This window comes from Hyaena hyaena, unplaced genomic scaffold (genome assembly GCF_003009895.1).
Source record: "Hyaena hyaena isolate Hyena2069 unplaced genomic scaffold, ASM300989v1 scaffold_184, whole genome shotgun sequence".
NCBI lineage: Eukaryota > Metazoa > Chordata > Mammalia > Carnivora > Hyaenidae > Hyaena > Hyaena hyaena.
The window spans coordinates 791413-807475 of record NW_024080817.1 but is presented as its reverse complement, the minus strand read 5'-3'; the positions used below and the strand labels follow the sequence as shown (position 1 = coordinate 807475).

Below are 16063 nucleotides of genomic sequence, written 5' to 3'. Positions count from 1 at the left end.
TGTGGCTTCCTGGTCACCTACGCACCGCCTGGCCTGAGGCGCTGAAACCCGGATTTCTCTCAGAGCCTTGTGACCTGCCTCTGCTGTGCGGGAGACCAGCCTTGACCTCCTCTTCACACCCGTCCTGATGTTTCTACACCTTCCCCTCTCCTTCTGGCTCGGGGGTGAAGCATGGGTGTGGGGTGCACAGGCCAGGACCCTGTGAATGACCTCCTCTTTCTTCCTCCCTCTCCGTTCTTTTTTCAGCTTCCACTGGGGCAGAGGGCCTGCTTCCACTTCCTTTCTTTGTGCCACAGACATTGATATTTTCTCCTTAACTCTTTGCATAAAGCTCACAGCTTGGCCTCAAGGGCCAATGGACCATTTTCTCTAAACTGGAAGAAGACACTACAGATGCAGGGCGCAAGGCCTGCTTCCTGAGAGGCTCCTGGGGCCAGAGCAACGCAGAGCTCCCTTGTAGCTCCCCAAAGCCTGTCTTTCAATACTGTTGATGAGTGTTTGCAAAGATGCCCTTTTTCTCTTTACCAGCCTAGACCTATCCTGACCCCCTCGGAGAAAATAGCGGGAGAGGCCACGCACAGGGGAAGGCACAGCCTGCAAACGTGGAGTGTCGCCCTCATCTGGATGCGGGCAGGCTACTGCAGGCCAGCATCTCAGCAGAGGGTGTCCCGGGCTCTGAACCCACACGGCTCTCCCCTTTCCTTCCTCCCCCTGCCCCAGGCCCTCTGTTCTTTCTTGGGTCCCTACACACAGTGGGCCTTTCCTGCGTTGTCTTTCCGGCCAGTTCTTCCCCCTTGCTGGGGTCCAGCTGCTCACGGGACCTGTGTCTTCTCAGCCCTTCATGCATTCAACACATTTTTACTGTCCCACTACCAACCATCAGGCGCCATGCTGGGTGCTGGGAATTCAATGGGGAGCAAAGGGAGCTTATGAGTTAAAGAGGGGGAGACCTGTTCATCCCATGGGTGTGTGTAATCGTTCAGCCGAGACCAGTGCCGGGCAGAAGAAGCGTGTGCCGTTAGGACTCATTATAGGGGAATCGGAGGGGGGCCGGAGGGCAGGGAGGGGGGCCAGAGGGCAGGGATGCTTTCCTGAGGAAGGGGAGATGAAGCTGAGATATGTAGGAGAAGGAGGCGTGGACCGGGCAGGGAGGAGAAGAAACAGCTGGTTCAAAGGTCCTGTGGTGGGAGCAGGGCAGCTTGCTGGCCGGTACAAAGTGCTGCAGGCAGCTGCTTGGAAGCAGAGGCCAGGCTGTATCGCACCCCGGGCAAAGTCCGACTGACTCTGCGATCTCGGCATCTCGTCTATCCCCATCTCTTCTTCACCAGCCAAACACCACTGACCTGCGCAGCCTTGTTCTCAGGGATGTTTTCAGGCCTCGTGGGTCTCTCTGAGCCGCTCCTGGCTGCCTCCTTCCCACGGCTTCTACAACATGGCACCCATCTGATTTCCTCCCTATTGGCCTGAGAGCGCCTTTGTGTCTCTCCTGTGAGACTGCCCTACCCCTGCCATAAGCAGCTCTGAGTTTGAGAGCTCCCTCACACCCATCTCCCAGGCCCCTCACTCTCTCTCCAGGGAATCAGGCATTTCTCTCCCTGCGTGGCTTCAAGCACAGACGCCCTACACGTTTCATCACCCAGAACCCTCTTCTAGAACTCAGCATTACCACCTACAGAGGCTCCTCCAACTCAGTATGTGTCCATGGCAAAACTCGCGGTCTTTCCCTCTAAACCCTGTCCTCACCGCTCCCCCCCCCACCCCAGACCTCTTTGTCTCAAGGGGGCACCCACCAGCCACACAAGCCAGTGATCTGGAAGCCTCCTCAGTGCCTTCTTCTCCATCACCCAGGTTCCAATCAGTCACCACATTCTGCAGATTCTCCCTTCTAAATAGCTCTCAGGTTCACCTACCCTTCACCCTTATCCACCGCCACCCACTCGGTCCAAGTCACCATCCGGTTTTGTTTTGGTGACCGTGACAGCTTCTTAACTGGTATGTCACCCCTACCCTGCTCCCTTCTAATTTACTGTCCTCTGTGTTGCCAGAGTGAGCTTTTTGAAACACACATTGCATCGTATCACAGCACAGCACATATACCCCCACCTTCAAGTCCTCCTGTGGCTTCTCATTCCTCTTAGGAGAAGAGTTTGGGCTGCCTGGGTGGCTCGGTTGGCTAAGCCTTAGACCCTTGGTTTTGGACTCAGGTCATGATCTCACAGTTTGTGGGTTTGAGCCCCACATCGGGCTCCACACTGATAGTTCGGAGCTGGCTTGTGATTCTCTCTCCCTTTCTCTCTGCACCTCCCCTACTTGCTCTATCTCTCAAAATAAATTAAATTAAATTTTAAAAAGAAGAAGAAGAAGAGTCTTCAGTAAGGCACGCCAGGCCCTGCCTGGTCCCGGGTATTTTTTCCCACTGCTATCTACTTCCTGCCTCCACTAAAGCTTCAGGGGAATTTCGGGGGCACCTCGGCCTCCTTGCTTGGGAAGCCCCGTAGGCGCGTACGCAGCCCTCTCTCAGGGTAAGAGGACCCTGCAGACGGCTACTCTCCTCCGTCTTATGTTGGGCCTTATTAGCTTCAGCTAAAGAAGGGATCTTGTCTCTAATCCTTGGGGTGCACATCCCAGGAGTCCAAGACCCTTTCCACACACACTATCACAAGCTGCCCGGTGCCAGTTAAGGGGTGTGGTGGTTTTTTGTTTTTTTTTTTTTGGCAAAGAATGAGCTATTTTTAAAATGCAGACTTTTCCTGATTCCCTTTGATTCTGGGGCTGTGATTCAGGCTCTTCCCAGGAGAAATCACTCTTCAGAAACCCTTTCTGTGACTCTACAGATTTCTTTGTTTTCCCATTGTAGCCATGGAAATAAAGAAGCCTTCTCTTGTCGGGGAATCCAGCTGGCCGTGGATTGGTTCCGAGACAGAGGACACACCTACATCAAAGTTTTTGTCCCATCCTGGAGGAAAGACCCACCAAGATCTGATACCCCTATCAGAGGTATGCTGGAGCAGATAGTGGCTCACGAGAACCTCTCCTCGGTAGTTCTCGTAACCATTACCCTCAATTGTCTACTTAGCTACGTGCTAACGCCTGTGTTTCTCACTGACTATAAGCTCCATGGAAGCACTAACTATGAAATGTTCATGGTCATAGCCCTAGCACCTAGCACAATATCTGGCATATAGTAGGTGCTCAGCAAATAGTCATTGAATAGATGAATAAACAACTTATTTTGTCTTTTAGTGTGAATGATTAAGTCCCCCAAACGATTGTGTCTTCCAGCTTTTAACACTGGATCTGCATCTCACCCCTAACAGAATATTGGATCTGAAAGAGACATTCATTTGGTTCAATGATCTTTGTTTACTGTGTACCAACTCCAATCTCTTCATTAAAAAAAAAAAAAAGAAGAAAAAAGAAAATGGAGGGATGCTTGGGTGGCTCAGTCGGTTCAGCGTCCAACTTTGGCTCAGGTCATGAGCTCGCGGTTCATATGTTTGAGCCCCACGTCAGGCTCTTTGCTGACAGCTCTGAGCCCGGAGCCTGCTTTGGATTCTGTCTCTCCATCTCTCTGCCCCTCCCTGTGCTTGGTCTCCCTCTGTCACCCCAAAATAAATCAATGTTAAATTCATTGGCCATAAAACAAACGGATTTAAAAATAATTATAATAATTAAAAAAACAAACTAAATCCCAGGGAATTCTTTATTTTTAATTCTTTTATCAGCTAGGACTATTTTAAGCTACAAATAATAGAGCAGGTGGTTTAAATAAACAGGATTTTGTTTATTTGTTTGTTTTTGTTTGGCTTTCTTATTACTAGAAGTCAGATGCTAAGCCGCTGTTGGCATCGTTTCTTCAGTGATGGTAGGGCTGACCTCTTGGCGATTCGGGGAGATTTCTTTGATTTTTTTTTTTTTCTTTCAGCCTTTTAACCAAAAGTTTTTTATGTTGTTCTTAATTCTGTCAATGATTACCAATTGCTGCTTCTTCTCTTTCAGATTCTCTGTCTTTATCCTAAAAATAAAATGATATTCTTATTGGGGCACTGGAGTGGCTCAGTCAATTGAGCCTCTGACTCTTGATTTCGGCTCAGGTGATGATCCCAGGGTTGTGGGATTGAGTCCCACATCGGGCTACGTGCTGAGCATGGAGCCTGCTTAAGATTCTTTCTCTCTGTTCCTCTGCCACTTCCATCACTCACATGAGCGCTCTCTCTCTCTCTCTCTCTCTTTCAAATTAAAAACAAAGATATTCTTGGGGCACCTGGGTGGCTCAGTCAGTTAAGCATCTGACTTTGGCTCAGGTCATGATCTTGCAGTCTGTAAGTTCGAGCCTGGTGTCAGGGTCTGTGCTGACAGCTTGGAGCCTGGAGCCTGCTTGGGATTCTGTGTCTCCCTCTCTCTCTGCCCCTCCCTGGCTTACACTCTGTTTCTCTCTCTCTCTTTCTCTCTCAAAAATAAATAAACATTAAAAATATATTCTTGTCTTAGGGATGAAGTATCCTTTGATTATTTCTATAGTAATATAGACTTTAATAAGTTCTCTTTAAGTTCTGAGAATCCTATTTATTTTTTCTTGGGTCAGTCCTCTTCATTTCTCTCTGTGTGTATGTGGGGTGTGTATGTGTGCATGCGTGCGTGTGTGTAGGTGTGTGTGGGGTGTGTTTGTGGTTGTGTGCGTGTGTATGAGTGTGTGAGTGCGTGTGGGGTGTGTATGTATGTATGGGTATGTAGGGGATGGGAGTGTGTTTGTGTGTGTGTGTGTGTGTGTGTGAGTGTGTGTAGGTCGGTGGGGGTGGTGTGTGTAGGTGGGTGTGTATGTGGGGGTGTGGGGGGTGTTTGTGGGTGTGTGTGCATGTGTGTGAGTGCATGTATAGGTGTGTGTGGGGTGTGTGTAGGTGGGTGTATATGTGGGGGGGTGGGGGTGTGCTTGTGGATGTAAGTGTGCCTGTGTGAATGTGGGTGTGAATGAGTGTGTGTGAGTGTGTGTGTGTGTGCGCGCGTGCATGCGTGCTTCTCAAAGTTCTAGTACTTGTTTGGTTGTCAGTTTTTATTTGTGAATAAAGAGCCAGGTTGGTTAGTTACACCTCTCTGTGATTTCCTCACGTCTTCTCTCCGGGTATGTGGGTCTTCCCAGGAGTGGCAGGGCTGACGGCCAGTGTAGACCAGCAGATTTCACTTGGGCAGACGCTGCGTGGAGCAGGCGGGCGGCTGGGCAGCTCTGCCCACGGCACAGCACAGAGTGCCCCAGGATGGCTTTGCTCTAGGAGTTCAAAGGCCACCTGGGAACCTCCTCCCTTCTAGAGATATCGCACTTTCCTTATAGAGGTGAGGGTAGGGGAAGGGTGCGTGCACCTGCCCCAGGAGTAGCCCTTCGGGTGTTACCCTGACTTCTGCAGACTTGTGACTCCCTCTCCACTTCCGACTCCCTCTCCACTTCCGACTCCCTCTCCACTTCCGACTTCCTCCCCACAGGCTTGCTGAACACTCGGGGCCTTTGCAGGGAGAACGGCCCCACATCTGCTTCCGCCTTCTATCCATGTTCTAGGCTATGGCTTCCTATGTGCTGGGCATTCGATACGGTTTCCTGGGTTCGCTGCTGTTCCCTGGCAAATTCTAATGTGATTATGGGTCCCCTCCCCGTTCTATACTTCTTTACTACCATTTCGATAGGATTATGAGAAAGAGGCAGCGATAAATACTTGTGTTCAGTTCTCCACCATGCAATGCTTACCCTAAATTACACATTATAGTCTGAACATGGAGAAGGGTGGCTCTCAACAGTTGTGTAATATTTAAATCTAGTATGGGTAAAGGGTAGGGAAACCGCTTTGGGGTAGGGAAGGAATTTTAGACAAGTCACAACAAGTACAAAGCTTCAGGGAAAAGATTCGTAAATTTGACTGCATTAAAATTCTGTTCATTAGTGGATACCACAAAAACAACAACAAAAAAGAAAAGACAAGCCTTAAGCTGGGAGAGGCGATCCATCACACATTCCTGACGAAGGGTTACTGTCCAGAATCTCCTAATGAATAAGACAAAGACAAAGGACCAACAGAAAGATGAACCAAAGCATGAATGGGCCTTTCACAGAAGAGAAGACATAAATGGCCAATAAACGCGTGAAAAGACACGCAACCTCATTAGTACCCAAAGAAATGCAAAACAAAACCACAATGAAAGGCCACTGTATGCCCAGGAGACTGGCAAAAATTCAGAAACCTGGAAAGCCAGGCCGTGACTAGGTCTTGAACGCTGTGTTGGGTGGTCACCTGATACAACTGCTTGGAGAAGATTCCAGTGCTGTCTTGGCGAGTGCCTGTCCCTACCACCCGGCGCTATTGCTCGTAGAGCCACTCCCTAGAGAAATCCTTGTCCTCCCGTCCCCAGATACTGATGTGCAGACTTGACAGTGTGGACCCTGGGACCTGGCCAAACCGCCCCAACACGCTGTTACAGGAAGAAAGCAAGCGCACAAGAATGTGTACAGTCTAGAAGTTCCTGGTTGTGTAAAGTCCAGACGTCCCAATCACATTAAAAATAGTCCTTTTGGGGAGATGCATACATACACATTTTTCAAAATGGAAGGAAGGGAACTATGAGCACAAAGTCTAAAAATTGGGCTACGTCAAAGGGGCGTCAGGACATGCCACGTGGGAGGGGCGATGGGGACTTCAAAAACACGGCCGCGTTTTATATCTCTATGGGAGTATTGTGTAGGTGGCTTTAAAAATTATCCTTTGTAGGGGTGCCTGGGTGGCTTAGTCTGTCAAGCGTCCGACTTTCGCTTAGGTCTTGATCTCGCGGTTCGTGGGTTCGAGCCCCGCGTCGGGCTCTGTGCTGACTGCCAGCTCAGAGCCTGGAGCCTATTTCAGAGTCTGTGTCTCCCTCTCTCTCTGACCCTCCCCTGCTCACGCTGTCTCTCTTTCTCTCTCTCCTAGAAATAAATAAAAATATTAAAAAAAATTATCCTTTGTGCCCTGTGCATTATGGACTTTTAAAAAGTCTGGAAACCGTGTCATACAGGAAAGGACGTAGATTTGAGGGAAGAAACAATTTGTGAAGAACATGCTAAAGTTCTTCCAAGTTCTGTAGCTGTTACAGGTAGAAGGGATTTTCTTTTGCGGGCCTCCAAGGGCAAAACTAAGGTCAAAGAGTAGACTTCCCAGGAATGTGGGTGTTAGCTCTGCTGAGAGAGCTTATGGCATTTGTGCCATCTGATACACGCTCACCTCCTCGCCGGTATGCATATGAGCTGTCACCCACACAAGCTTATCCAGTCCACACCTAGACGCTGAGGACGTGAAGGAGGATTTACTAACTTCCTTTTCTACAAAGTGCAAAATGTGGTGTTCAGAGAGGGATGAGGTACCTATGAGCTACAGCTAAGACTGGAATCCAGGAATAGATCCTTAATTCCAGACTCTTTCTATTACATCCTGGTGTCCCTTAGAGCTGCTCTGTGGTCTGCTCTATCCCGAAGGCGTCCCAAGCCGATTCCTATACCATGGGGAAGATGGGCAGTGGGTCTGAGCTATGGGCTCAGGCAGGAGCCTTCCGGGTAGATGCAAGTCTCCTAGTAATTTCTAAGGCATTGCCAGCATTCCACTTAAACTATGAATGTCTTTCTCCAGAAGGCCTCTCGTGTCTACTGTGGTAGGGGTGTTAGGGCATCAAAAGGACAATAGGTATGGCTTCATTCTGCCTTCTAAAGTGACTCTCCCTTGTAGGGTATCCTTCTCTGGATGTCCGTCATGACTTATGCAGGACAGAAGCCAAGAGCCCTCTTGACCTCAGGGTGCTGGCAAATTTCTCTTGACCCCCTTGCTCATATGCCAGGCTGGGCCATGGGGTGGGGGAGGAGGAGTCAGCTCGGAGGGGCTCCCTGAGCTGCCGCACATGCTGGGTGATCAGAAGATGGTTTCAGGGGTGGGAGTCCCACCCGGAAAGCCGCCATATCCTGTCTCCCACCTGCCCTGTCGCCCCCAGAGCAGCACGTGCTGGAGGAGCTGGAGAGGCAGGCGGTGCTCGTGTACACCCCGTCCCGCAAGGTCAACGGCAAGCGGGTGGTCTGCTACGATGACCGCTACATTGTGAAGGTGGCCTATGAGCAGGATGGCGTCATCGTCTCCAACGACAACTACCGTGACCTCCAGAGCGAGAACCCCGAGTGGAAGTGGTTCATCGAGCAGAGGCTGCTCATGTTCTCCTTTGTCAATGATCGGTACGTGGTGGCATGGGGTGGGGGTGGGGGGGCTGGCGCGGGGGGCTGGGGTGACTTGCAGAAAGCCAGTGCAAATAGCCGAAGCCTGGCGGGGCCTCCAGCCATGGGCACACCGCACGAAAGCAAAGGGCACCCAGTCCTGGAGACGGAGCCCACCCGGAGTCACCCGCTCCCTCCCCCAGGGCCGTGTAGTCTCTCTCAGTCCCTCTGGGTCTCTTCTCTTTTGTGATCTTCCCCAACGGGGCTGTTTTGTGTCTGTCCTTTCTGTTCCCATGCCCACATGTAGTTGACCTGGCAAAGAACTGCCCCACAGGTGGGCCACAATCAATGTGTTCCTTTTATTTATTTGTTTGTTTGTTTGTTTGTTTATTTTAACACTTATTTATTTTTGAGAGAGTGCAAATGGGGGAGGGGCAAAAAGAGAAAGGGAGACGGAGAATGCACTGTCAGCAGAGTCTGATGAACGGCTCGAACTCACAAACCGTGTGATCGAGACCTGAGCTGAAATCAAGAGCCACCCGGGTGCCCCTTATTGCTTTTATTTTTAGAGCGTTTACTACAAGTAAGGGCCCTGAACCAGTCATCCTGTGGAAATCGGAACTGTGCTGCACTTCCATTCACTTATTTTATGTTCGTGTCTTTGTTCTTAAGTTTTGAATTACGTACGGCAGGCATCTTTTTTAGGGGGTCGCGGAGAACTTGGAACTGAGTCCATCTCAATCCCTGTTGGTTGCAATTTTCAAGAGTGTCTAGTTGGTTCTTCTGTCCCCTAGGTGGGTTCCCTTGGGTCAGGGCCACCCAGAACCAACCAGCTATAGCTGGGGGAGGGCGGCGTCAGGGACACAAGGCACAGACCCGTCAGCAGGTGCTGGGCAAGGGCCCCTGGGCAGGGGTGAGGTGGGGAGGAAGCGGCGCGGGTGTCTTCAGGCATGGCGAGGGCAAAGGCTGGGAGCCTGGCACGGGGTGGGGCGGGGAGGGTACAGCAACCTGGGATATCACTTTCTTGTCACTTTCTGTTCCAGGCAGTGCTAGCTTGATCCTCATTCTGGGCTCTGGGACCGGCCTTTAGACATATGGTTTCAGAGGGCGCCTGGGTGGCTCAGTCGGTTAAGCATCTGACTTGCGCTCAGGTCATGATCTCATGGTTCATGGGTTCAAGTCCCGCGTCAGGCTTTGTGCTGACAGCTCAGAGCCTGGAGCCTGTTTCAGATTCTGCGTCTCCATCTCTCTCTGCCCTTTCCCTGCTCACGCGCTGTCTCTCTCTGTCTCAAAAGTAAATAAAAACTATAAAAAATTAAAAAAAAAAAGAAATATGGTTTCAGAGAAACTCCCAACTCTGTGAGGACAGGGGCTGTGTGTACCTGCTCTGCCACGGCCCATCACAGGTGTGCAAGTTGTAGTTGTAGATGAGCACGTGAGCGAGCGAGTGAGTCAGCAAATGAACGGCTGTGGTCCTGGGGAAGGGAGAAAGGGGAGAGACGTGACGGTCCACCGGGTCAGGCCACTTGCATGCGGCAGACCAGTGCCTGACCGTGACGCCCAGGGGGCAGTGTGGTGTGCTGGAAAGAGCTAGAACTTTGGAGGCAGCAGATGAGGTTTCCAGTGTAGGCTCTGCCGTTTATGGGCTGTGTGTCATGGGGAAACCCCTCATTGTCACCGACCTAATGTTCTTCACCTTGAATTAATCACACCTGGATTAATCATATTTATGTTTGAGATGGCTGTGAGGACTAAGGAGAAAGGTACCCCTCGGAGTATCTAAGAGGACCTAACTGTACCTAAGAGGTAGCCGTTATTCTCAGGCCAGGTCAGGACATGGTGCCCTAGAGGGCACTGTTGCCCCAACCACTACCTCCTCAGCCCCAGAGCAGAGGTGTGCAAGCAGCTACCACGCCCCCGCCCCAGGAGCCCCCATGGCCTCTTCCCTATACTCAAGGCCAGCAGCTCCCTATCCAGCTCAGGCCTGGAGGAATCTGGAAAGTCTGGTGACGGTCGGTTCCAGAAAATCCTCACTGAAGTCTGATGGATCATGGCTGCCTTTGGCCTGGCGACAGCCTGGGGCCAAGGCCAAGTCCTTTTGACGCACTGGCCTCTGCTAAGGGCCTGCCAGAAGGTCCCCCAGCTGCCAGAAGGCAGAGCCTGCCTGTGGGTGAGGACGCCTGTCCCAGCGCCCTGGGCACGTCCATGGGGCCCTCTCTTGGCCCAGCTCACCGCGGCCAAGGCCCAGCAGAGAGCAGGAGGCAAAGCCTTTGGGAACCTCTAATAACCGCAGTGGGCGGCTCCCCAGATTCTTGGTCAGGGCCCAGCTCGGAGAAGCCGGCTGTGTAGCTGGGATCCGAGCCAACGGAGGCTGCCCGGGACCAGGGACGGCCCGGTCCTGGGCTGGCCTCGCCTATGTGGTCTGCATGGTAGGACTCAGTGTGACCCTTGACTCTCAGAGGGACACCAAGCCCGGAAAACAGGCCCCCATTTAGGAACCACAACTCCCCTATAGTGGAACCTTTGGATGACCTGGAAGTGTCTCCTGGGGACGAAAGTATTCATAAAAAAACATGGATGGCCCTAAACGAAGGGCGTTTTCCTCCTAAGGAATGTGTCCCCTCTGAGCTGTGAGCACGCGGAGGATGCATTCCCTTCCTTGCGAGACTTAATTCTAGGGAGATGGGAAGGGGCAGACAGGGGCCAGGGTGGTATCAGAGAGCGGGGCCGGGGGCCGGCAGCCCCGGAAGCTGAGACCAAACCCAGGGCCCCCGGGTTCACAGAGGAGGGATGGGACCTGCGCTGAGGCTCTCTGCGCGCTACGCCTGGGACCTGCTTTTTCACCGCCTCACCAGCTGGCATTTCAAACCCTTATTAATACCTACCCCCGACCTGGATATGTCCGGAGCTGTGGGGCAGCACAGGTGAAGTGGGACCCGAGTAAGGGAGCCCACAGGACTCGGGCTGTTTGCAGCCCCGGGGAGGTCTGGACCCTCTGCTGAGGGCAGTGGGAGAGTGGCATAGAGTCACTTTCGGACCAGCGCCCAGGAGAACCTGAGAGCAATGACACTAAAAGTCACCTGGGAAGTGGTTAAAGGGCAGATTCCTGAGCCACCTGAGAGTCTGATAAAGCAGGTATGCTGTGAAGCCAGGAGCCTGCAGTATTTTTTTTCTAATGTTTATTTATTTTTGAGAGAGAGAGAGAGAGAGAGAGAGAGGCAGAGAGAGATGGGGACACAGAATCCAAAGCAGCCTCCAGGCTCTGAGCTGTCAGTACAGAGCCCGACGCAGGGCTCGGACCCAGGAACCGTGTGATCATGACCTGAGCCGAAGTCGGACACTTAACCGACTGAGCCCCCCAGGCGCCCCGAGCCTGAAGTGCTAAAGGTGTCGCTGGGTGATTGCGGCACTGCCTGGCAAACTTGGAAGCGGCCCGTGCCTGCTCTCCTGAGATCCATGCTCTGCTGCTCATGGGTTCAGTGAGAAGGGAGGGCTGTGCTGCTTTCAAATGCTACACAACCCCTGGGTGCAGCGGGGAGAGAGAGAGAGAGAGAGAGAGAGAGAGAGAGCCCCGGACAGTGAGCCCCGCCCAGGCCGGGCCTCCTGCAGCTGGCGTGGGGCTGCTCCCCATGCAGGCGCCGGTGGGGGGTTTCTGAGTCTCCCGGTTGCCCCCCCTTGTGCTTGTTTTATAGGTTCATGCCTCCGGATGACCCCTTGGGCCGCCGGGGACCCACCCTGAGCAACTTCCTGAGCAGGAAGCCCAGGCCTCCGGAGCCATCATGGCAGCACTGCCCCTACGGTGGGTGACACCCCGAGCCTCACTGTCCTGCTCAGGTCGAGTGTCAGGGCAGCGCAGTCCGAAGTGCTGGCCTGGGTTCTGCTCCTAACTGGCTGTGTGACATCGGAGGGATCATTTAACCTCCCTGGACGGCGCTTGCTGACCGGGTTGTTATAAGGATGAACTGACACCCTGGGTGACTTGCGTGGGAGCCTTTGTGTGACGGCCGGATGCGAGGGTGCCACATAGGGCAAAGCTGTGTCTGCGTGAACCCGCAAGCTCCCCCTCCTCAGTCCTCCCACCTGGCACTCTGGCATGTCTGTCTGCATCTTACCCACCCCTACCCACGGACCCTCCACCCCCCGCACCTTCATGGCCTTCGCTCAGTGCTATCCCTTAAGAACGAAGGGTTTTATCGCAGAGCACTTCCAGCCAGCTCTTTCGCTAACTTGCTTTGGCAGGTTTATTTGTTTGTTTAATGCCCCCGGGTCTTGTTTTTCGTGTCCACAGAAGTTCAAGGTGATATTCGGAGTCATTTCTTTCTTTTTTTTTTTTTTAATGTTTTATTTATTTTTAGGAGAGAGAGAGAGACAGCGTGAGCAGGGGAGGGTCAGAGAGAGAGGGAGTCACAGACTGAAACAGGCTCCAGGCTCTGAGCTGGCAGTCAGCACAGAGCCCGACGCGGGGCTCGAACCCACGAACCGCGAGATCATGACCTAAGCGAAAGTCGGACGCTTAACCAACTAAGCCACCCAGGTGCCCCAGATATTCGGAGTCATTTCTTGTCAGAGTTAAGGCGACCACACACACATTCAGGCTGGCTGCTCTGGCGCCCATGCGCTCTCAGAAGCGTCCGGGTTTGGGCACACGACTCCTTGATGACCTCTGTTAGAACAGCCTGTCGGGAGAGGGCAAGGGTTAGCACAAGCCATGAAGCCGATGGTGGAAACTGAGGCAGAACTGGACGTGGGATCCTGTGCGGTGCGCACCCGCTCCCCACCCTCTTCGCAAGGGTGGCTCTATCCACAGGGTCCCCGGGGAAGTGGAGGCTGAAGGTCATTGGCTTTAGAGGTTTCCTTTCAGTCCTGGTCAAAAGGAGTTCCCCACGGACAATCTCCGGGCCCGACACTGAGATTACTGGGTCCAGCACCCTACACCAAGGCGGAGGGGGGTGGGGTGGAGGGGGGTGGGTACTGCACCTTCGCCCATCTAATCCGGCCCCAGGACACTTCTCCCCTCCTCGTCCGGCCCCAAGCGTGATACGCCTGGAGTGGGCCGGAGAAATCCCCAAGGAGCCTCTCCCGCCCGAGGTCTCACCCGCCCTCTGCTCTCCCTTCCCTCTTCCCTTCTAGGCAAGAAGTGCACCTACGGCGTCAAGTGCAAGTTCTACCACCCCGAGAGGCCGCACTTGGCGCAGCTGGCGGTGGCCGACGAGCTTCGCGCGCAAACGCGGGCCTGGCGGGACGCGGGCGCCGAGGCGGAGCGGCGGCGGGGCGCGCGGGGGGCGCGGGCGGAGCAGGGCGGCCCGGGGGGCGCTCCCGCCGCGGCCTGGCCGGCGCCCCCGGAGCCCGGCGTGCGCAGCTTGCCCCCGGCGCGGCGGGCGGCCGACGTGGCCGCGCTCGAGGGCAGCTTCTCGCGCCTCGCCTTCAGCGACGACCCTGGGCTCGTCGCGGCGCCCCCTCGGGACGGCGGCCTCGCGCCCCGGCCGCGCCGTCCGGACTGGGGGGCGCCGGGGGCCTCGGCGTCCCCGGGAGCCCTGCCCGCCCTGCCGAGCCCCCGGGGCCCGTCCTGCCCGCAGGCCCCGCCGAGGGGAGGCCCCGGCCCCGGGGCCCCGCACAGTGACCTGCTCCCGCAGCGCAGGAGGCCCGCCGAGGCGCGGGCCCTCCCGCAAGGGGCCGGCCGGTTCCCGGGCCGCTCGGCCTGGGCGGAACGCGGCTGGGACGACGGCGCCTTCGGGGGACCTTCGGGGTGCCCGCCTCCCTCCGCTCCCGGCGAGGGGGACGTGGGCGCGCGCGCCCGGGCGCGCGCTGCGCTCTGCAGCATCTTCCCGCCGCACCAGGTGGACAGCGTCATGGCCCTGTTCCCGGCGCTCTCCGACGTCACCCGGCTCATCCTTCTCATCCAGAGGTTCCAGGCGTCCGGTGCTCCTGTGGGAAAGTCCTAAGGAACTCGTCCAAGCCACCGCCAAGTCCCAGCCTTGCCTTGCCACGTGGGTCAGGGCGTGAGGTCAGCCTGCCCCGGAGGCGAGCCACTTTGCAGCCCCCTTTTCTTTCAAGATGTCAGGGAAGCCAGCTTCCTTGCCCTCAGCCGTGCCCATGGTGGCAGTCGACGACCCTCACTGACACTGCAAGGCTTGCTCCTGGAAGTCCGTGTCCTGCGGAATAAGGCTGGCCCCATCCACGGAGGGAGTGACCTCCTATGTCTGGAAGACTAGAAGGTGCCTGACGGTTCCAAGGGTTCCCCCAGAACACCGCAGGGCTGTTTTGTCAAGCTGCAATGGGGACCCACAAGTGGTCACAACATCAGTTTAGTGGGTGGCACCAGAAGGAGCGTGTGTGTGCACACGTGTACCCTTGGTAGCTGTGCAAACTTAATGTGGGTCATGGGCAAAAGGTTGAAAAAGTCTAGTAAATGGGCTTGACTTTTATTGCATCAAATGACATTTGAAATATGCAGTCAGTTGGCTGGGGGAGGCCTTGGTATCTAATGGGTTTCATATAGGCTGTGTCTTACCTCATGAGAAGAACCTAGAATTCTAGCCTTGATGGGTGGGTCCACTTGTCACTCTGAAATTCTATGGCTCCGCTGGTCTTCAGAGGTGGGGCAGGACCACGTGTTTTGAGGGCAGAGCACAGATCCTCAATTGGCTGAGCCTTCTAAGCCACACCTCACACCTGAGTCAAGGCCCAGTGAGTCAGGATTTGTGCTCAGAAGTCTCCAGGTGGGTCAGCAAAGAGCTAGGAGGAGCCTCAGTCATGGAGGTTTATAACTGCCTTCTGCCAACCAGCTACGGCTTTGAGTTTTGGGGAGAAGGGACCCCCCTGCTTGCAGTGGACAGGAAATGACACAGTGCTTCCAGAGTGTGAACCCTGTGTCCTCAGGGGCTCTGGCATCTCTAGCGGGCATTCACCCTTGGTGACAAATCCAGATGTGCAGATCTTTGCTCATTTGTTCATGAGGGCCCTTGGTGTCTTGGACATCCGGGAGAGTGTGAGGCACCTCCCAGTGGAAAATCAGCTCCCAACCCCCAAAAGCTTCCTGCCGACTGGCGAATGCAAAGAGAAAGTCTTCTCAGTGCATCATTCAGCTGCGTGCATTGTGGGCACAGACCAGGGTGCACCCCTGGGAGAGTTTTTCTAGCCCTCTAATTCACAGTAAATGCCGCCAGTGGGGATACAGTGATGCTGTGTCTCCCTGTGACCGCTTTGACTGCCCCCCCCCTTTTTTTTTTAAAGTAGGCTTCATGCTCCATGCAAAGCTCAGCTTGAGGCTTGAACTCACAACCCTGAGATCAAGACCTGAGTTGAGATCAAGAGTTAGATGCTTAGCCAGCTGAGCCACCCAGGCGCCCCCATTTCATCTTTTTAAACCAGATTCTTAGCGTGGCTCCAGCCCGATCTGTTCTTTACCTCTTTTTTCCCAAAGAGGGCAACTGCCACAGTTATATCTTAGTATTTTGGGACTCAAAATACTCTTGAAGTGACCCCCCCCCCCCCCCGGATAAAGTAGATTCCCCTCATGGTGTCTTGTTTTACTTTTTCTTTTCTTTTGACAAGACAGCTTTATGTTAGAGCCGCTTTTGTCTCTCGGGTCTGTCTCCTGATGTAGTATCGTCGCCTTGCTGATTTACAGTTGGAAATGTTTAAACTGCTTCCTTTGAGGACAAGTTTGAGTTTTAGTAAGCTGTAAAGCTATTTTATTTGGTTCACTATGATTAAGACAAGCACAAAAACAAGTGAAGAGACAGCACATTTCAATGTAATCCCCTTTGGAATTCTTTCCGAAGTCTTGGTATGTCTTTATGACACAAAACGCGAATGGACGGGTGAGTGAAATGTTCCTAGTTGCATAACTGTTAC

General features: G+C 53.8%; 1 protein-coding gene across 1 annotated transcript in view; it reads left to right on the top strand.

Moving 5' to 3' along the window:
• Window positions 1–14636, top strand: part of ZC3H12D (zinc finger CCCH-type containing 12D) — a 31493-nt gene extending 16857 nt beyond the window's left edge. Inside the window, exons 3-6 of the mRNA XM_039240936.1 lie at window positions 2858–2997; window positions 7993–8227; window positions 11899–12005; window positions 13337–14636. Of these exons, the coding sequence (XP_039096867.1) occupies window positions 2858–2997; window positions 7993–8227; window positions 11899–12005; window positions 13337–14148 (1294 nt within the window). The 3' untranslated portion in view covers window positions 14149–14636. The remainder of the gene's footprint in view (window positions 1–2857; window positions 2998–7992; window positions 8228–11898; window positions 12006–13336) is intronic.
• The last annotated feature ends 1427 nt before the right edge of the window (window positions 14637–16063 follow it).